Genomic DNA, 22,451 nt, shown 5'->3' on the forward strand with positions numbered 1-22,451 from the left:
ACTTCTCTGTTGAAAAGTCTAAAGGGACAAAGTTTACTGAAATTCAGACTTCAATTAGTTTATTACACGTGGCTCTCGGAAGGAGAAGTAGACATGGAAGCAGAAGTGTTTATTTTTCACTATCTGGCACATGGCAATGATGCATTACCTTAAACTTAATGCAAAGTATATAAAAGTAAGAATTTATATTATTAAGTTCTGTAATTTGAAATAAATTGACATCTACTTAAGTGCAATTTTTCAGCTAATATCCAATTTATGCACCAGTAAAAATTTTTGAACATTATATATTTTGAGGACAAAAATGCATGTATATTTCAATCTGCTCATTTCTCTAATTTTCTGTACTATTTCCTAGTTCTTTCAGTTTTGTTACCACCATCTCAAACTAAGCTTTTTTTTCTCTGACCTGTGCTTCAAATTACACATCAAGTTTCCTTACTCTTACTAAGGGCAGCTATAAATTTAACAAAAGATAGGTTCTTTAAATAGAGAAAGAATCAACTATTTTAATTTGTTTTTTGGGCACCAAGGTTTTCTAAAACAATACAAAAAATATTTGCCACATCGGATAATTTTCTTCTTTCTTAATCTAGTCATTAATTTTTCAACCACATTTCTTCTCATTAAAAGTTAAATAGGTTTAAAAAGATTTAATGTACATTCTGGACAAGTGTATAGTGGAATTTTTTACATTTGAAATTTTGCTGATATAATTTTGCTTCTGAGTGTGATCCATGTAAGGATTAGTCAGTCGTTTCCATTCATTGGATTATGCTATATTGCTGTATTATTTAATAGACATAAGAATCTCACAATGAATAATTTAATTATTTGCTTTATATTTCACCCCAAGAAAAGAACACTTCAAGTTACTTCCTTAGTTTGTTTCCTTTGAGTATGCATTTCTCAATAAAAAAACCCAACCAAAAACTATATTTTATTTTTTATACTATCCTGCATTTATATTACACTAACACGTCTGCTACTACAGCATCAACATTTGCCTGTTATTTCAATGGGACTATCAAGTCCCAAGCTTTTCTTCTAGCTGTTTATAGACTACTAAATGTTGCATCAAAAGTTTTAGCAATCTAATAGGGCATCCTACAGACCCTGTATTACATTTTACTTGATGTAAATAAAGCTGTTTAGATTATAGCCATTTTTCATGGTTCATGAGCTCAAAGTACTTGATATCTATTTGGGGATTTGCAAGAACACACAACTGGTAGAAACTGTGGAACTTCAGCATTAGGTAGCAGTTTTATTGAAGAGCATTTCAGATTGCTGTGCATTAAAAGCTATTTATGATAGACTACATTCATGCTCTTGAGAAAAAAAATCAATCACCAAAACTAGGATAAATATACAGAGGCATATCTTGCAGGACTTGCATCTTTATATATGCTTCTGCTCTATGCACATCCAGCATAGCACTGAAGGCTTGGAACAGTTTTGGACATGTTCTATAATAAAAGCTGTGGATTAAAAATGGAAAGAGTGTAGAAGGAACTACTAGATTAGACCTCCAAAATATGGGACTAAGAAAGGAAGTGAGAGAGAGAAGAAAACAGCAAAAGAGAAATCAAGAAAGCAAGAAGGCAAGAAAGAAAGCGACAAAGAGAAAGAAAGAAAGTGAGAAAGAAAGCAAGAAAGCAAGCAAGAAAGAATGAATCTGCAATAGGTACAGCTGATTCTGCTAGGAGTTCTCTGTCAACTATGAAATCTCTCATTTTTAGGATTCTAAACAAACAAATGGATATTTTTGCCATCCAGTTTTAAAACTTCTATATAAAAGGTCTGCTATGCCTTTAACAAAAAGCTACTTTGAAATAATGTATAACCTTTCCAAAATAAATATGCAATGCTAATACAAAATCTTCCTTAAATCAATGAAATCTGATAGTCTTCAGGAGATCAACATGGGAAGTTAGCATATTTGTACTTTCCTAATGATATGTAGAGTTTCTGGTGGTATAAGGTGGGAGGAAAACTACTTTGCTCAGAACAATCTCCTGCCATACACTTAAACTGCTCTGTTGACTGCGCTAGGAAAATTTATGTTTTCCAGCTGAACACCCTTCCTATTACTGTTAGTAACTGTTAGTTACAGTCATTAAGCATGACTGTAAATTTATTTATTTCCTAAGGAAAGACAACAAATCACTGCACAGATAGATGGACAGAAGCTTGTGAGAAAATTGGCCAAAAAATGGTGAGACTTGCCAGACAATTTTAGTGAAGATTTAATGGTAGGCTCTGTTTCCTCAAAACAATTTCTATTTCTCTCTTCCAAAATCTTCGTTTCGTAGTGTCCTCAGAGAGTTACTATTGGTTAATGTTACCAGTTTTTTTAGCATTTTTGGAAGTCACACTAAAGGAAAATAGAAATTCAGGTAAGCCCCTGAGTAATTTGTATTTTATGTTATTCAGTATTCCTTGCTCATTGATGAAAATAAAATAGATCTTCAGTGAAATTTTTGTAATGTTAAATATCCCAGAGGCATTTTTTGCTCATCTATGGGAAACCCTATAAACAATGTAGATATATCAAAATACCTATATTAACTGTAAGCTGTTTTTATTCTCAGCCAAGTACAGATTATGCCTAAAAATTCCTAGAACATTGCTGCATAGAGAAATGGATTTGCTGATAATCTAAGTTTTATGAGTAGAAAGAGGGAAATTAAATGAACATCAGTTCCTGGAGCACATATGTACATCCAGCAGCCTTTTATATCATTATCCTGTCACTGGATAGGGCATTACTAATGTTTTATTTGATGTTATCTCAAGTGTTTGAGAGAGAGAGACAGAGAGAGAGAGAGAAAGAACACCTACAAGTATATCCACATAAAAGTAACACAAATCTGTGGTATTTTCTATTTTATGTTATATCAGTGAGCAAAACTGTTCAACAGATTGCTTATCCTCCTTCCATGTACTTTCTCACTATAACATGTCTTTTCACTTCTATAAAAACTCCCTTTACAGTTTCTTGAGAACCTAACTTTGCCTTGAAATACTTGATGCTATTTCATTTCCTAAGTGGAGAGAAAAAAATAAATTTTTAAAAAAAAAGGAAGTTCATGAGTTTAACCTAAAATTATGTGGTAGAGGTAATAATTGAAAACAAAGATCAACAACTAATTACAGTAATTTCATTATTATAAGCCACACCATTTTGACTAAAATTTTCATCTGAACCCGAAGTGCGGCTTATAATCAGGTGCGGCTTATATATGGACAAAGAACAAAAAGTTGTTTTAGTTTGAAGGACAGGTGTCTGCTGAGAAAGGCAGGATCTTCTCCTTGAAATGGAGAATGTAAACCCCCTCCCACCAAATTATTGTAATTTTGAAATCAAGGGGCTTTCAGGCAAAAATATGGGAATTAGGAATAACAGTTCTTTTCTAGAGAAATTAAAATAGAAATACAGTACTACAAAGAAACAAACTCCAAACCCTGACAAAGTCAGAGTACAACCTGACACCGTCAGGCAGGGTGTTGGTAGCAGTCCCATTAAATGGTGGTTGCAGTGCCCTTGCAGTGACAGATGTGGTTCTGGTTCAGCTGAAGCAGTGCTCCTGTACAAGGTGCAGTTTCCCTCTGGAGGTCCAGTGGTGATGTGGAGGAGTCCCATTTCCCTCTGGAGTGCAGTGGAGAAAGGGCTCCCTTAGTGTCCCAAAACCTCTGTTTTTATCTTGGTAAGAAATGTTGGGCTCTTCCCCCTGGCTGGAGCAACTCTCAATGGGATGCAGTAATTTTATCAGTAACACAGTGGGACTCAATGGGCCATTAGCAGAAAATGACTTGCTGGAGGAAGGATGGGTTGTGAAAAGATAAAGAACAATGCCCCGCCTGGTTTCAATGGATGGCCCGTTAACAGAATACCTGCCGTTGAGATAAGGATCACTGCCCCCACCCTCAACAGATGGTGATAGAATAGATACCTTTTAGCACACTCTGTATTGTAAAGTGCAGCTTATAATCAGGTGCGGCTTATATATGGACAAAGAATGAAAAGTTGCTGGCACCCGGAGATGCAGCTTATAATCAGTGCGGCTTATAATTATGAAATTACTGTACCTTTCCAAAAGAGTAAAGGTTCTTTGAATGGCAGCTGCTCTGACTCTTACTACTTTTTATGATGATCTGATGTAAACAAGAACAAATGTAACCACAAGCCAAAATACAGGTCTGAAAAACTGTAGTGATAACTGAGTAATGATGATCCAATGGTTTCTCAGTTCCAGAATCAGACATGAGATTTTCATTCTGCTTTTATAACATATCCAGAAAAGTGGAAAATATACCTTTGCCTCATGAGGTCTGTATTTAATGTAAATGTATTATTAATTGAACCCTTCTAACTTTAAATTTACACAGTTGGATTTAATTTTCTGTTACTGAATGGGTTTTGGTTGTCTTTGCATGTTTGTGTTCAAATATAAATTCAAATAACTCCTGGATGTTTTGAGGTTTTTAATTTCTCTCCTCATATATGACCAAGAACTCATGTCACACTACCACTTTTTTTGTGCGAATGATGCTTTATGACTTTAGTTCAGGAGGAATAACTAAACCAAGCTAAGCTCTTATTATACATATTTTGAATTTTCTAGTGACTTTCAAGTCCTGAAAGATGGTAGATTTCTGCAATTTTTTTCTCCTCTAGACTTCTCTTGTGTGAGATGGGCTTATGAGAAGTTTTATACACTGCACAGTTCAGAACAGGGAGGCCAAATTTTGAAACATCTTTTGGAAGAGGTTATAATGGCAATGGTAAAAAGAAGTAAGTAATTGGGGGTTTCAGGATTCAGCTTGCAATCTCCAATTTTCATGGTATTGTGTAATGTAAAAACTGAAGCCTTAGAATACTGAAAGTAACAGAAAGTCAAGCTCAGCAGTCAAAGGTATAGGTTCAAGTATTGGACCAGGGATTTTTGAATAAGGTTTGGTTTGCATTGTTTTAATTTTTGGAGTTACAAGGGTGGATGGAGGGCCCAGAGAAAACCATTCCTATCATGCTCACTTTTCCTGTATGGAGTTGTATATGGCCTTAGATCATCTTGGCCAATCCAGGAGGGGCAAGAGTGGAAATACTGATAACATCTCTGAGAGATATTAAAGTCTTCAACAAACTATTTGATTGGAAATCATGGTGGTATTTTCCTGTCTTTATTCCTCCTGAGTATTCTTGCAGCAGCAATCTCTCCCTGAAAGCAGAGAGAAAAGATGCAACAGATCCCAGACAAGGAGAGAGTCAGGGGATTGTCTATGCAACCTAATCTACCAAAGGAATCAGTTGTTCCTAGAATCGTGTATGTAACAAATGGCATTTGAAAACAACACTAAGAGCACCAGACTTCCCAGTAGAGCTGTGAAATTCCTATTACACATTTGTGAGACTGCACCAAGGGAGCTATGCTACCTCCCTGATCAGAGAATGGGTACAAAGAGGATGGAGCAAGTCTCTTGGAAGTGCACAGTGATATGACATGAAACAAAGGACTCAAGTCAGAACATAGCAAATTCTGACTAGATATTGGAAAAGTGTTCTACCATGAAGTGGTCAAATCCTGCAACAGTTTGTCTAGAGAGATTGCAGGACCTCTTTTCCCAGAGTGCACTGAACACCGCACTGGGAAATCTGTTCTCATTAGATATTCTTCAAGTAATGGTTGTACCAAGTGACTTACAGAGGTCCTTTCCAACATAAATCATTCCATGATTCCATGATTGTGTAGTGCTATATATCCATATTTTCTCTTTGGTCCTTTCATATTTATTTGCATGTACTAAGCTAACCCAGCAGGTGGATTTGTCTAATTTATCATCAGTGTGCAGTTATTCTTCTGTACTGGACTGAAAGACACTTTGCAACTTTGGCACAATTACTGTCATGTAATGTTGTAATATAGATCTATTTAAAATAACTGTTAAATAGCCAGGCACATATACACAATGGCAGCCACATTACTGAGCTAAAGGGTTAGTCTGATATTTCCACAGTAGGACACACTAAGTCATTGAGAACACACAGGAGACAGGACAGATACCTCTGAAAAAAATCTGGCGAATGAACAACAGTGAGACATGTCCTAGTTCCTAATAACTGACAGCTATTGCTCCCCTCCTGTAACCCTTGCTATGTATAACTTTAAGCCTTTAAGCATCAAGGAAAAGATGCAGGTAACAGGATCAAAATAAATATTGACAGAATTTAAAATCTTATCTATACATTTTCATTACTATTAGCAAATGTTATTGTCACCTTGTCACCTTTATATATGCAAACAAAACATGCATTACTAAATCTAATTTCTAATTACTGAATCTAGTTTCTTTAGATTACCAGAAGAGCTTTGGATTTGATCTTGAAATGCTGGCAGATCCACTCTATTACCAAAAAACACTGCTTATTCTAATAAATAATCTGTTTTCTTGTTCATGAAGAAAAGCTCGAAGCTCATCTTTTCTAGATCTGCTGAATACTTTATACTGACTATGGCAAAGGAACATTGACACTCTTCACAATGGCAAGGACCAACCTACTTTCAAATCACTCTATCAACTGATATAGAGTCATTTTGTCCAACACACTTCTTCATGAAACCCTTGCCTTCCAGTAGCAAAAAATTCATTCTTGGAACTTGCCCATTGAGGCAAACTATTTAGCAGTCAAATGGTATTGCCTTGTTCTCCTGTATGTGCCCAGCTTCCTCTCACATTCACAGTTTTAACAAGAATATCATAGGTTTTCCTGCTAGCTCCAAAGTCTTCTCTAAAGGAAGACTAAAATGTAGTTAAAATAATTTAATTCTATTTAAGATGACTATTAAAGAAACCGACTAAGGTTCTTTTAGTGTTTTACACAAAATTTCCACCTAAATTACACTTCAGCTATGCACCTGGTGTCTCCACATGTTTAGAGCAACAGCTGAGCACCACTGACCTGACACCATGAGCTTGTATGTTCAATGGACATCTTCACTAACACTCAAATAATATTGCTATAGTAAAACCTATTTAAATATAGGGATACATTAAACAGTTCTGTTAATAATTTTAAGGTAGAATTTCATATGGCTACATCTTTAAGAAAAAGTGTTTAAATCCTGATTATTCACTGTTTGATTATGAAGAGATCGTCCTGTTAAATTTTCAGATGTATACTCATTAAATTAAGAAATCTGAACCATTCATTTTCAGCAATATTCATATTAAAATATATTTGAAAATGTGAATTTTAAAAGTTCATATTTTTACAAGTTCCAACAGCAGGAAAATTCATGCTACTCATACAGTTCAGGTCATACAACCCTAACAATCAAAAAATGTAAGTTTTGCACAACATGAAAATAACACCCTTGATAGTCACTTATTTAAAATATTGACAATATAAGTTTCTCATTTATTTTATCCCTATGGAAAACTATAAAGAACAGAAATTCAACTGTGTTTACTAAGCTGTAAAATTTATTTGTGTCTTTGAGGAAGTACTACCATATGCCAATTATCTTAACATCTTGGGTGCCAGTACTATGTAGTAATAAACAAATCAATAATACACTGCCAGGCAAGTAAACAACAAAATTCTAAATTAGAAACTGCTACTGAATTCTGAGAATGTTAAGTTGGAAAACACTCTTACTTCTTCTTTGTTTGTGTGGAAGTAGCTAATACATAATAGAGCAGGAGAAACTTTCCCAACCAAGCAGGAGGAAGGAATGGGGCTTAGGATGGAAAGAGATGTGCATTTTATCGGAGAACAAAACAAGATTTGCAAAGACTCCATTATTTTTCCAGGGGCTCTATATGTAGCTACAAATCCCAAGAGTTTATCTATCTAGATTATTAGAGTGATATGCAATATCCCAAACTTCAGAAAGTTGAGAAACTAATCCATAAGCCTCCTTTCTTCTCCTAATAGAGAATAAAGCCTCTGGGCAACTGAAATATTATACTGCATTCAATTTTGAGTGTTTTTTTGGTATATTAACTATTAGTGAGTGGTATAAGGACAAGGTTGACACTTTAAGAAAAATAACCATACTTTAGAGCAATCTTGTATGTAAGCAATGCAGTAATGAATGCTACTTGGTCAGACCAGATCCCATACATGAAACAAAAAGACAGTAAGCAGATTTTTTTGACAGCAACTAATTTTAATGGTCACTTACGAAAGTAGTTTTTTAAATAGACAGCAATAGAGAACAAACACAAGGATTACTGGATTGCAAAACCTAGTGTTGCTTCACTATTGTGTGGACATTTACATTTAAACATTGATGAAAAGTTGTTTTAGTGAAAAAGCCTAGACCAAAATAACATTAGATATAAAATTTAAAGAAGATCTCTTGTAAAATAATAATTGTCTGGGAAACTGAACAAAAAGAAACTAAGAGACTAAAGATGTATTTTAAGGATACAGCATAGTGGGAAACTCCACAGCTAGTGGAATTAGGACTGATAGTGTTTGTTCTCTAATTTTTCCAGTCTAAAATTTCAGTAGTGAGAAATAGAACACAGAAAGATGATATGGTAAGATGATTTAATTGACATATGACTAAAGACCTTGAAAAATGCTAAGGTGGGGGGCTTTTTAAACAAGTAAGCTGTATATATAGACCATGTAATAGTGCTAGTTCTGTGTGAAGAGGTACCTGATATTTTTAAAGATAATAGCTTCATGAAGTACACGGAATATTTTGTATTATTGACTGGAAAACTATATGAGTTGAAGCACTTATTTCCCATTTCCACTACTACTATTTATTATTACATAGTACTTTTTATCCTAGGATCTAAAAATTCACTTTGAATGAACTTGTAATTACCCTGTTTCTTTTTTTTCCTTTTACATAAGAGAAAATATGATCAGAGAGAGATTACATGACTCTCACAAGACCACACAGTAAACAACTGGCAAAAAACCCCAGATCACAGATAATCTCAGTCATTCTCTTGACTATCCTGCTTTTTGCACAGCTCTTGTGTGTATGAATTCAAAGCACTTACCTTCTCATTTAAAAATGCAGTTATAATCTTGTCTTTTAAGCAAAATACATTAGACGATGATCCTGATATATCCTTCTGTATAATGAAATGCTACCGTATTTCTTGAAGGAACTACAGTGTTGCTCTAGATAAGTTGAGTGCAAAGTTAGTGATGGTCATGAAGAGACAGACAAAGTGTTGGAATGATCATAAGCAGTACTTATAGCACAAACTACACGCACATAAGTGTTTTTCAAGTAATTAAGTTTAGAACCTTTGCTAATTGATTTTGCCTTTTAAATGATAATTCTCTTCAGTTTGAATAATACTAAAGAGGTAATAGTCAGTTCTAACTCAAATTTTAACATATGTAATTTCTCCTTATTTTTTGAAAAAACCATAGCTGTTACATATTTTTAAGTTCTCTACAAAACTTTAAAGAGAAAATACTTCAAAGTTGTCAAATTGACTTATTAAGTGTTCTCAATGGTTTTCATTGAGGTTTTCAAAATTGTGATACATTTAGAGTGAAACAAAATAAATTCTGGAAAAACAATTACATAGATTTAATTTTTTCACATTTGAGACAGCAGTGTATAATATTACCCCTATCTTCTGATGCATTTTCCATACTTTTATACACAATTTTGCCCAGTTCTGAACAGTTTTATACGCCATATTCAGAGTAATTCGAGGTCTTCTGAAACACAAGCTTGTCACCGTACACCATAATAAATCTACAGGAATCCACTCAGAATTGTTCTTTTGAGAACAGTTTGAACCAGGGAGAAAAATAAAGTTTAAATATGAAAAGTGAACTGCAATACTTCTAAAAGGACAGGTATCTTTCAAAAAAAATTGGGGGTTTCTGCAAGTCACATCTCTTACAAGAATACTAAAAAGATATTTTACTTTGCTTTTTATGTAAAAAAGGGGGTAAAAATCAGCAATTGACTGAAACCTTGTAATGAAAGTCTGGGAAAGACCATCCTTTTTCTGATATTTCTTGAACATAAAGCAATTTGTTAGTTTATTTTGTGTTTCCATAATATAGTTGTTTGTTTCATTCAAGATGTTTTACTGTGTGACTTTATTCTAAGAAAGTCATTTGGTTATATTCAACATCTTTGCTCTGCTTTGCTTTACTACTTCCAAAAGGGAAGCGTATCGGAAGCCTTTTTACTAATCCCATAAAATTAAAATAAAATCCAATGGCCTCAGTTAAGCAGCATGTCTTGTCAAAACAATGTTTTTGTGTTAATAAATAGAATGAAGGTTTAAAAAACAAAAATACTTTTCATATTGAAATTTTAATTCCTGTTTAACTAGGTGTCATACAACTTATAATTTTAAATGGTCCTGAAATCCTAATAAAAGAAATAATATGTGTACTCTCCCATTCCACCTTGACTTAGTATCCTCTCAATAACAGTGACTTAAGGAATAATGCTGAATATATGATTTATAAAAATTAAACTTTTTTGCAATTAGAAAACAGAAATTCAACAGTCAGTCTGAAAGGTCAAAAATACTAGACCCCTAGAGTTTTTTTATATAAAAGAAAGGGGAATTTATTGAAAAAAGCTTTAAATTGAACATTTGTTAATTTTTGAAGCTTATTGTTTTTTCTTTCAAATCTTACATGCTGAAAAATTTAGTATAATTAACTTCAGACAAGCATGAGTTCAGAGAAGTGATACAAATGTGTAACAACAGAATGGCTGTGTGAAAATCAAAGATATTAAAAGACATTTTTTAAAGAACTACTTATTTGAAAATACAGTTCTAATTTACAGTTGCTGAATCTTTTTTTATTTCTTAATTATATATGAAGTGGAAATGAAGTTACTCTTAGGTAGAAACAGAGCTAACAGTGCCAGAGAATATTCAAATATGTCTTTTTCAGATTTATGGCCAAGGCTCCATAATAAAGAATGCGGCGTGCACCACACAAACACACAAAGCAATCTTCGTTCAGAAAGGATTCTATTATTTATTCATCAAGCATATCACGCTATAAAAATCTGATTATCCAGGAAATCAAAAATCTACATAGTACCTCAATATTAAGTATTGTCCCTCTGCCCACCATTCTCTCCATAAATCCTTTATTCACAATGTCTGCTTAAAATTCAAATGCAAGCGTGTGTCTTTCTTATAAAAGGAAGTGGTTCCAGCTACTAAAAATGAAGTCTGAATAATAAATTGATTCTTCAGATACAACATCTTTCTGATTTTGACAGAGAATTGATTTTAAAACAGATGCCTGTTACAGTCATCAAGGGTAGAATAGGCAGTGGTAAGCTACACACTGAAAAATAAACCCACAGCTCATTTAAAAGGGAACAATAGACTAGTAGATGACGGAGTCCTCCCTCTGGCTAAGAAACCATTAGCCTATTTTCTCAACTAAGCCCATTCAAACTAACAGGACCCTAACCCTGGATTTGCCAGACTGTCTCCCACCCCCCAGAGCTCTCAATATTTTAACTTTGTGAGAACATCACACGAATTGCGTCCTTCCCGCTCGGCAGCAGCGCTGGAGGCTCCAGGGGAACGCGGGCAGCCGGAGCGAGGAGGGGCAGCCGGGGAGGCAGCGGAGCGGCGCCGGGCGCAGGGCAAGCGCGGCCCCGCTCCCCGCCCCGCTCCCGGCTCCGCGCTGGCACAGACGCCGTCCCGCTCCCACCCACGTGTTTCGCGGCCGCTTTTCCACCCACAGACAGGCGTGTACGGGACGAGGCGGCGCCGCCTGTGCCCCGGTCACGCCCGCTTCAGGCGAGCCCTGACCGGGGGTTCTTGTCAGCGTCCCAGCCCGGGGTCCCCGGCAAGGCAGCGCAGCCCGAGCCCACCTCCCTTTCGGTGCCTCCGCCACCCAGCGTGCCCCTTCCTTATCCTTGCCGCCGGGGAAGGCCGGTCGGACGGCGGTCCCGCGGTGCCCAGCCCTCAGCTGAATCCCATCCCCGCGGCCCCCACTGCCCTCACGGCGCCCCTCCGCCGCACCCCCCACACGCGCGGAGTGTTTGGCCAAGCCCTCTCCTACCGTCTGAGTCCCTGGAAGGAAGAGGGCCAGGACATCCGTGATTTTTTCAAGCCGGGCCGGTGGCCGGTCTCCACGGCGTAGGAGGCGCGGTCCATGGCTTGGCAGTAGAGGTACCGCTCCGTGTCGGAGTAGCCGCGGTGCCTGACGCGAGCCCCGGCCAGGCAGCGGCCCCGCGAGACCGGAGACGGCGGCGGCTGCCCGGGATGCTGCTGGTGCTGGAGGAACTGGTGCTGCCGCAGCTGCGGTGGGTAGTGCTGATCTTGCCGCCACAGATGCTTGGGGGCTTTGAGAACCCCGCTACCATCGCTGCCGCCGTCGCTGCCGCTGCCGCCGGGCATCGCGGACAAGCCGCTGCTGCTCTCTGCCTCCATGCTGCCGGCGGTCGGGCCGCGCCGGGCGGGCAGGGGCGGCGGCTGCCGCCTTCCTGCGGGCAGCGGCGAGGAAACTGTGCTGAAAAGTTGGACAGCTCCTGCCGCGCCACCCCTCGCCCGAGTGTGGGAGCGGCTGGGGCAGCCGCGCCGGCGGGTCTTGACTGCTCCGCGGGAGGGGAGGCGGGGAGAGGGGGAGGAGAGGAGGAGGAGAGGAGGGGCTGGCATCCCGCTCGAAAATATTTAAAGCCGGGCTGGAGCCCGGGCGGGGGGGAGCAGACCTGCTTGGGGGCTGTGGTCGGGGAGCAGAGAGCTCTGGGGTGTGCAGGAGGTGGGAGAGACGAAACGAGAATGCTGGCAGGGCGCGGGGATGGGACCGGGAGCGAATGCGGAGGGGCTCGGTGCCGCTGATGCTGCAGCCCTCCTCCCCTGAGGCGTGCCTCTCCCTCCTTGAGGCTGTGGCTGCTGGCCGGACAGGACTCCCTCCCGAGGGACTTACTGCCGGGCGACGGCACGTGGCAAAGTTGCTCACGCCCCTGTTCACCGAGAACTTTGAGGTGGGTTAAAAATGGGTTTTAACTCCTTGAACTCCCCCTCCCGCCACCCCTTATTGCCTATATCGTGCTTCCAGTTCACATCAGGTTCAGAAATCGTGTTTCCCAACTTGAAACCTTCCCCTGGTCTTGTCTTCGCCGATGAGTAAGCTCCCTCCCCACAAGGAGTAAGACTGGCTGCAAATCAAGGCGAGGAAGGTTTAATTATAGCGATGCTGAGCCTACTTCTATAGAGAGGCTTTTCTATGACATACCACTTGCTCCAGGACATTGTAACTGCCACGGGAAAAATTATTTAAAGTTAAAATCCACAGAACAGGAACTTCATACTAAAGTGATCTTTTTAATTAATTTTGCATTTCAAATTCTTTTCTGCTCACATACAGTAACTCACACTGGAAGGGAATTGCACTTTATTAAGTAGTTTTTTGTTGGGTTTGGGGGTTTTTTTGCTTGTTTTTTTAAAAATATTGATATTTGTCCTGAGTGGTAATATTCTAAAATCTATGAGGTGTTACTTGGGGCAAAATTATAATCTCCACCTTCCTAATAACATATGAAAAGGACACATGCAACTGTTCATTGGAGAATTAATTATACAAGTTTGTTTGGTCCTTCTCTTCTGTTTGCCAGGGTATCAGCACTAAGAAAGAAAGTGTTGCAAAAACGTCTCCTGCAGTATCTTCACAAAACCATACATTTTCTTCTAATCAGTGTTTATCTACTCATTAGAATGTTCTGATTAGCTTCATGGATATTTCTACTTCCTCAATCATAAAATTGGTCTTACCAATCCTTTTCCCTTTCCATCACAGATCTGCAATTATTTTACTCCTCATATATCTTTCTCTGAACTTAATTTCTTATTATGCAAAAGTACTCTTTATTGTGTTGATGCATTTTTTCTGTTCCCCATCTTAAAAGTTTGCCTTCCTTTCTAAACATACAGTGCTCCCAAAATTAAGACTCACCTTCCAAACACATACATTCAAGATTTTGTTGGGGAAAATTCCCAGTCTGTGTTTCTTTGAGTCATGAGTTCCTAGATAATCCAGTAATCAGGAACCATCCCTTCAGGTTTTCTCTACTGCCCTAAAAAAATGTTAGTTTCAACAAAAAATCCCCCAGAAAATAATAAGTCAAAGAGTCAAAGTAGTACTTCCATTGAGGGAAACTCGAGCTTTAGCTCACATTTATCAAGTTCTAATTCTCCTGCTATTTATTCAGGCATTTAAGACTATTTCCAAGCCAGACGTCTTAGATGCTACCACTTTCACAGCTGTGTCAGGCTGTGGCAGTTTTAACAGCATATACAGGAGACAAAAGTGGGGCAACAAAAAGAAAGATTCAAGTCAGACAACAGGAGAGAGTTATACCCAAAATGTAACAATGGGGATAATTGCATCGTGGAATATAGGCGTATAGGATGCAATTCTGTGGAAAAACTCAGGGAAAAGAGATGACTTTTTATCGTTATTAACCTTGACTGGGATATTGCAAGGGGACTTGTATTTCACAATTGCTAGTTCCCTCTACCTTAAAATTAGACAAAACTTTTCTGTCCAATTTCACAGAATCACAGAACTTCCATTTAGAAAGGCCTTTGTAAGATTGTCCAAACTAACCTCAAGCTCACAATGGAGTTGTGAGTATCATCGACACTAGATCACATCAGCACAGCTTTCTCTGAATCTCAAAACCTTTGAACAGAAATTTACCAGCCTGTGGATCACCTGCTATGATGCTTCACCACATCCCTAACGAAGACAATTTTCCTGATGGTCAATCTGAACCTCCCAATCAGAGGCTCTTGCCCCTCATTAAACAGCATGCCACCACTGACAAAACCTTAAGTTTCCTGTCTTCTGCCACTAATCTTCCCATAGCTGCAGATTCTCTTTAGATTTACCTTTAGCCTCCTCCACACCAGATTCAGCATGCTCTCTCCCCTCAAGCACTCATCACTGATCATGTGCCCTTGGCCATCCTCTTCTGGGTTCTCAGCATTTCCATTCATCTATGATCTGCAGTCACTGTGGCACATAGTTTGCTTTATTTATTATGAAAAGTGCACTGTTCAGCTGTTACCCACCCTACAGTCCACTGAAACCCCTAGATCCTTTCCAGTGGGGCTATGATCTAGTTCCTCACTTGACAGCCTGTGCTTCAGGTTATCCTGTCTGGGTACCAAGCTACAGTTCAACATAAGTTCTGGTATCAGACTATTCTACTGATGATCAGCCTGTTTAGTACCTGCCAGCCAGATTCTGAAAGACCATTCTCTACACTTCAGTCCTACCTAACAGTCTGTTCATCCACTTGAGACTTCCTCAAAATTAAAATGTTTTGAGGGATTATTTTAAAATCCTTACTAAACTGAAAATGTATTGCATCCAATGTTCAGTATCCTGAAGTCTTTCCATAATGGAACACAATCATGCAAATACATATTATTTGCCCTTGGTAAATCTAAGTGTTGAGTAGTCCTATCTATCTTCCTGCTTTTACAGGTCTCAAAATAGAAATGTGCTTGGAGCTTTCCAGCAGCACATGTGAGATCAGTAAGTCTATAGTACCTCCATTTTTCTTCTTACCTCACTTCTTACCAGCTGACAGGGACTTCCCTTAACCACATCACTTTTCACAGATGAAAACCAGCAGCCTCATGGATTCACTTTGGTTTGACACTGGCATTGCATTTTGGCAATGAACTTACTTTTGAGCTCATAAGGCACTTTTGGTATTCCCCATTCAATCACAGAGTTTGCCTAATGTTTTAGACACCAACTTCAATTTGACAGATAATCAAAGCATATTAGCATTTAAAATAATAAAAAAAATGCCTCTGAGAAACACAAAAAATACAGCAGAAATATAACATCCTGTACAATAAACCACCAATATTTGCACAAGTAGAAGTTGAAGTTGCATTAGAATTAATAGTGACATCTACATTAATTCTTATTTTTTTCTGACTATTTTGGTTTGGGTTTTGTTGTTGGTTGCTTGGGGTTTTTTTCTCTTTTTATTTTTCTATGTGTGGTTTTTTTCTTGTGCAAAAATCTTACCGCACCTTCATGCCAACGAGACTTCATAAGAGTGGTCTCTTTTTTAAATAACAGCATTGGTATATTCCATTTGAATATCCATTTTACAGTATTTTAAAAAATGTGGTTTTGAATTTGCAAGATACAAAGAGAATGTTGCTTGCTACAGTATTTCACAAACAGAATCTGAACCATAGGGCACAAAACACAGCACAGTAAAAAGGCCATGTATAAAGTATATGAAAAAAAGTATAAATATGTTCAGATGCTCTTAAATATCTGACTTTCATTTCACCTACCAATCTTTGTATTTAAATTTTTTAAATTACATTTATATAACCAGTTTTTATTGTACCAATAAGACCATGTAAGAAAATCTACAAAAAATATTCATACTTCCCTGCAAAATACAATATAAAAGAAAGCTAGTCACTTTATCTAAAAATCAAAGAGACAAGTAAAATAGAAGCTTATAACACCTTTCTTGTCAATATTTTCTGTATGGTCAAGACAAATTTTTTTCTTACTTGCCTAGCTTGTATCACACAGAATCCTCAAAAATACTAAGTATAGAGACAACTCAATAGCAATAGAACAGTCTACATTTGAGAATCATAACTGAAAATTATTTAGAAGAATACCTTTCTTTACATTTCCTAGACTGTGCCTGAGCCTCGTCATAAGAAGCTCCTTGGTGCTTGAGGCTCAAGTATGAGAACTATTTCTCCAGCCACACCACACCCAGATTGAGAGCTTAGCTTTATCAAAGCTTTCTGTGTACATGATGCCAAAATGCATGAAGATTTATAAAATAAGATGTAGCATTTTGCCTCATAAGAGAATGCCATTTTAAGTTATCCTTAACCTTTCAAATATTTTTTAAAACCATGTCCTTGATTTCAAGAACTACTTAGAATAATAAAAAGAATTGCTCTCAAAAAAAAAAAAAACCATCCTGTTTGCTTTTGTAGCTTTTGTTGACAAAGGTTTTGATAATATTTTCAAGGCTCACTTCAGCTGATGGTGCTACTATTCACAGTGTACTAGATAAACTGCTATATCACTTACATCTTCAGAACAGCACTGAAATTCTTAACAGACATTTGTAACAGTTCTGTATTAAAGAAAAGTATTTCTGACATACAGAAAATAATGGGGTCGCCCTTATTTTTTACCTTCATTTCCTAGTGTAAAAATGACATGCAGTCCTTACAATCCAATGTCTTTTATTTTTGGCCAGAATGTAAGGAAAATATACTATCTTTGTGGAATAGAAAAAAAAATTCAAAATTGAGACAGAAACATATCATTGAAGGAGAAAACAATATATTAAGGGTATAAAAAGTATAAGTGGATTAGAAAGGAATTTATTCAGCTATTTAATTAAGAAACTGAAAATATCCACCCACTTCATGTCAGAGAAGATGCTTTTTTAATAGTTTACAGACCTTGTAAAAAGTGGTAAAGTGAGAGGAAATAACTTCCATCATCTCAACAACAAAAGAAATAATGGTGAGACCTGAACACAGATGACAATAAATTTTGTTCAGTAGAATTCACCACTGATTTCAGCATTGACATTAGTCCTGTTACAATTCAGTGCGACGGCACTCAAGAAACAGTACCATATTTTATATACACAGATTCACTGAGGTCTTTTAAGTTCAATAAGATTGAATTTCAGATATAGTAAAGAGTCACTAGCTGTTCATATAAATTTTTGTATCACATCTGACTCATAAGACTGAAACACATTCCTGCTGCTAGCAATGTAAAAGGAATTCAGCAGATCATCATTCTATAACTCAATAGAAAACATGAATTATTAAAAAGGAAAAAAAATGAGTGCTTTAAAAAGTAGAGGACTGAGTAAATACAGACTATTTCATTAGGTGAGTGACTTCAAATTCTAGAAAAAGAAAATACTAAAATAGTATACGCATGTAGTTTATTTGTAGAATGTTTTTTAAATTATAGTAATTTCACGATTATAAGCCGCACCAGATCATAAACCACATGTCCAGGTGTCGGCAACTGTCTTGGGTTACAAAACAGAGTGTGATAAAAGGTGTCTATTCTATCACCATCTGACGAGACCAGATGGGGCAGTGATCCTTATCTCCAGGGGAGATATTCTGCTAATGGGCCATCCATTGAAACCAGGCAGGGCATTGTTCTTTATCTTTTCACAACCCATCCTTCCTCCAGCGAGTCATTTTCTGCTAATGGCCATTGAGTCCCACTGTGTGACTGATAAAATTACTGCATCCCATTGGAAGTTGCTCCAGCCAGGGGGAAGAGCCCAACATTTCTTACCAAGATGAAAACACAGGTTTTGGGACACTAAGGGAGCCCCTTTCTCCACTGGACTCCAGAGGGAAACGGGACTCCTCCACATCACCACTGGACCTCCAGAGGGAAACTGCACCTTCTGCAGGAGCACTGCTTCAACTGAATCGCATCTGTCACTGCAAGAGAACTGCAACCACCATTTAATGGGACTGCTACCAACACCCTGCCTGACAGGGTGTCAGGTTGTATTCTGACTTTGTCAGGGTTTGGAGTTTGTTTCTTTGAAGTACTGTATTTCTATTTTAATTTCCCTAGAAAAGAATTGTTATTCCTAATTCCTCTATGTTTGCCTGAAAGCCCCTTGATTTCAAAATTACAATAATTTGGAGGGAGGGGGTTTACATTCTCCATTTCAAAGAGAAGCTCCTGCCTTTCTCAGCAGACGCCTGTCCTCCAAACTAAAACAGCAACTTTCCGTTCTTTGTCCATATATAAGCCGTACCTGATTATAAGCCGCACTTTGGGTTGGGACCAAAATTTTAGTCAAAATGGTGAGGCCTATAATCGTGAAATTACATGAACTTTTTTGCCTTTGCAAATGAGGCACAGTTAGACTAAGACCCACTGTATCTGTTTCAATATGTATTCTGAAATACTATTGCAGAATGAAATTAACAACCAATAGTCTTTCTTTTAATGCCTTTTGTAAATAATAGAACAACTCCATAATCTAATACTACTGAAATTACTATTATCATGCTGAAGAGGGCATTAATCTAGAATTGTATAATTATGCAGGTTTGATTCTTATCACCTATTAGAAAAAGTGTTTTTTCCAGTTTGTGAAAGATATTCCTGTAGGTAGCTCCATGGGGATTTATTTTCATATAGTTTTAAGTCAGGAATAACACTTTCCAGTTTTGAAAGAAAAACCAACATTGCAATCTGATTAGCTATCTTATCTGGTGCCTTCTATACATAAGTATAATTAAAGTCCTTAATTTATTACCCTACAGATGGTATTTTTTAGTGCTTTTTAACTTTTCCTGTGTTCAGTCACAATGGATTCAAAGACCTACTTAGACTCAGAGATAAAGATACCAAATTAATTAATAATATAAAGAAATCATATCTATTTAAGTATTTGCTACAAAAATAGTGCTACATAGCTTCCAAAATCTGAATGTAAACCCAAAGCTAAAAATTTCATGTGAGCACAGTTTCTATTTCTTATGGAGTTTATGCATTCCAGGAGGATGTTTCTTTGAATTTATTGACATTTCAATTGTAAAAGCATAGCTTTTCTGTATAGATTGTAGTTTTGCTTTGTGTATTAAAGCACTGAGTTCAGCCCAGTGCAATACATTCATCACAACTCAGCCACAGAGAAATACCCTGGCATACAAAGCCAGTCCTCTCCTTTTACCCAGGTAGTTTAAAATATGTCAAGTATGTAAGAACCAAGTATTTGATTGTGCAGTTACATGGACAGACAAAGCTAAAGCCTGGGTTTTGACACCCCCAGGCTGGTGCAGAGCTCTTGTGATGAAAAGCTGAGCTGACTGAGATGAAACGCATTTTGCACCCACTAAGTTCACAATTTCATGTAACCTCCCACTTGGAGCAGTGAGCAGACTCACTGTATTTCAGAAGAGTGCTAAAAACCACAAGCTCAATTCTCCCTAGCACTATATAATTACTGAACATAAAAGGGGATAGATCTTAACATTTACTTGACTGCCTTGATTTGCAGCTGGAGTAGGAAACAGCAGCAGTTATTACTTTGCCAGTTGGCTAGCACAAGAGCAAGAGGGGAGAGATTTAGCACAGTTAGTGCTCTTCCCATTGCCTCTTCTCCATTGTACCACAGCGGCAGATTAAACAAAGCATAAACCTTGAGACAGCCTCTGTGGAGTTTCTTTTTATGTAGCAATAGTGGATGCTACTACATTGCCTGAAACGTTTTCCCAAAGTAGTTCCCAGATAATACAGCCACTTTTCATCAGCCATTAATCAGGAAAAACATCACTAATTGGGCACTTAACCCATTTTGAACAAGGAAGGATAAAGATACTTCTGCAGTTTCTTTTACATTCTATCAGTTGAATTAGTGATTTGCTCACTTCAAACAGAGGATCATGGGTGGCATCCAAAATATTTTTAAGGTTTACACTTCTATATATCATGGTGGCTTCAGGTTTCGGGGGTTTATGAACATTTCATTTCTATAAGACATTATTTCACAGTTTGAAATCCTCTTGATTTTACTCTGACTTCTGACAAACACAAAATCCTACCAGTTTAAAAAAAATCCCTTAAACCTGGTTACACTCAATTCTTGTCGAAAAAAAAAAAAAGGCATGAAACCATACTGAAATAACTAACAGTAGGACAAAACCTTACAAAAAAACCCCTAAATCTGGAGCAAACCAGGCAACATCCAAGGCAAGTGAATGTTGCATCGTTTAAAGCTTTTATCAATCTCTTTTTAAAACTACTAGAAAATTCAAATTCCAACTGTAAAGACTGAGCTTTTGAATCAGGATAGACAAGCTATTTATTCAGAGCTAGGCAATATAATTCTAGGGGTGCTTTATATTACCCAAGCCGTAAGTGAAGCTTACTACTCATTGTCTCTATGTATTTCAAAAATTCTAATCAGAGTTTGGACTACTGAACTGTCCCTTACATCTGCTATTTAAATTGTTCTGAAGATACAAAAAAAAACCAAACAGAAAATAGAGTCTACTACATATTTCATCAATTAAACGGAATCAATATTTCTGAGTGGGTTAATGTTGAAGCAACTATTTTTATTAGATATTTTTCTCTCTTCACTTCTTTAATTTCTTTACGCTCTCACTTAGGTTTAACAGCTTAACAGTCTCCAACTTTATCAAACAAGATAGAAATAAAAATTATGTTTTATAATTAGCTTTAAAGTAGTCACTTTGAAGAAATAGCAATACATGTATTTTGGCTGACTGTTCTCAGGTAGTAAGAAGGCAAATTAATTGAAAGGTTAATGCCAGTAAATTCCAGATAATTAAATCCTCCTAAAAATATATGTTATCTTATTTTATTTGTATTTCTTAAAAAAGCAGTAGATCCTATACCTATCATTAGAATTAATTATTGGGTTAATTTTCTTGGAAACAGCATTCAGAATAACATTACAGTCATCTGTATCATATATTGTTGTTACTGGACTTACTTAATATGTATCTAATCTTAGCTTTGTCAGATACAGACCAAAAGTTTAAATATAATGCATTTAAATTAATTAAAGTGTATAACAAAGAAGAAACTTCATATTTTTAATTATATATTCGAGAATGATGATTGGTCATTTTTAAAAAATATATTATCCTTAAGCAAACAAGTCATATAGATGTAATTTATCTTAACAAATTTCATTTCCAGTAAAAAACATCCTTTTTGACCTGCTTTTGATGTATCAAAAATATTAAGAGCTTGAATAATAAAATGTAATTTTGCATGTCAATGGATTTCTTGCTTTTTAAATGAAGGATAGGAGAGAAAGTAGCATCCATTAATGTGTGTGAGTGTAAATATTGGCAATTTAATTTTCCTTCTGTAATTTTCCAAAGTAAAGGTCTTTATTGAAGGATGTTAATTTCAAGACTAAAAAGGGGTTTAAAGTATTATTTATCAAAATTGTCATTTATTACTTGTTCATCTTATACTTGCCGAAAATTCTCTGATGATATTAATGGGTTTCTTTTCTGGGCTTATGTCATATTGGTTTGATATTCCTCCAGCTGAAACCACTAGGAGGTTTTTCTGCTGTCTTCATTGAAACTTGGATTGTCCAGCTCATATTTGAGCTACAAGTGAACATTATTTAAATTGCAGTACTTGCCTGAAGCCTGTATAATATATCAAGTTTAGTTATACTCTGAAAATATAAAATTCATTGGCTGAAAATTCTGTCACATTTGTCAAATTAATCACTTGCATAAGAAGAGTACTGCCCTCCAGAGACAAATGTGAAAGATCTCATAGGCAACTGTTTACACAGTAAAATGCCATGTTTTTCAAATTATTTCTTTTACAGAAGTGGTGGAATTCTTTTATCTGATCTTATCACTTCAGCTAGCACCCACCAATTCTCTTCACCTCC

The 22,451-nt window shown here is 37.0% G+C and overlaps 1 protein-coding gene across 3 annotated transcripts in view; it reads right to left on the bottom strand.

The window, feature by feature from the left end:
• The window catches only part of PDE4D (phosphodiesterase 4D), a 467,524-nt gene that overhangs the window by 361,482 nt on the left and 83,591 nt on the right, over positions 1-22,451 (bottom strand). The window contains exon 1 of one of the 3 annotated variants that reach the window (XM_033086045.1): positions 12,047-12,417. The exons of the other annotated variants lie outside the window; for them this stretch is intronic. Within the exon in view, the coding sequence (XP_032941936.1) occupies positions 12,047-12,417 (371 nt within the window). Of the gene's footprint in view, positions 1-12,046; positions 12,418-22,451 lie in introns of those variants that run through there. 3 annotated transcript variants of the gene reach the window in all.

This window comes from Catharus ustulatus, chromosome Z (assembly GCF_009819885.2).
Source record: "Catharus ustulatus isolate bCatUst1 chromosome Z, bCatUst1.pri.v2, whole genome shotgun sequence".
NCBI classification, from domain to species: domain Eukaryota; kingdom Metazoa; phylum Chordata; class Aves; order Passeriformes; family Turdidae; genus Catharus; species Catharus ustulatus.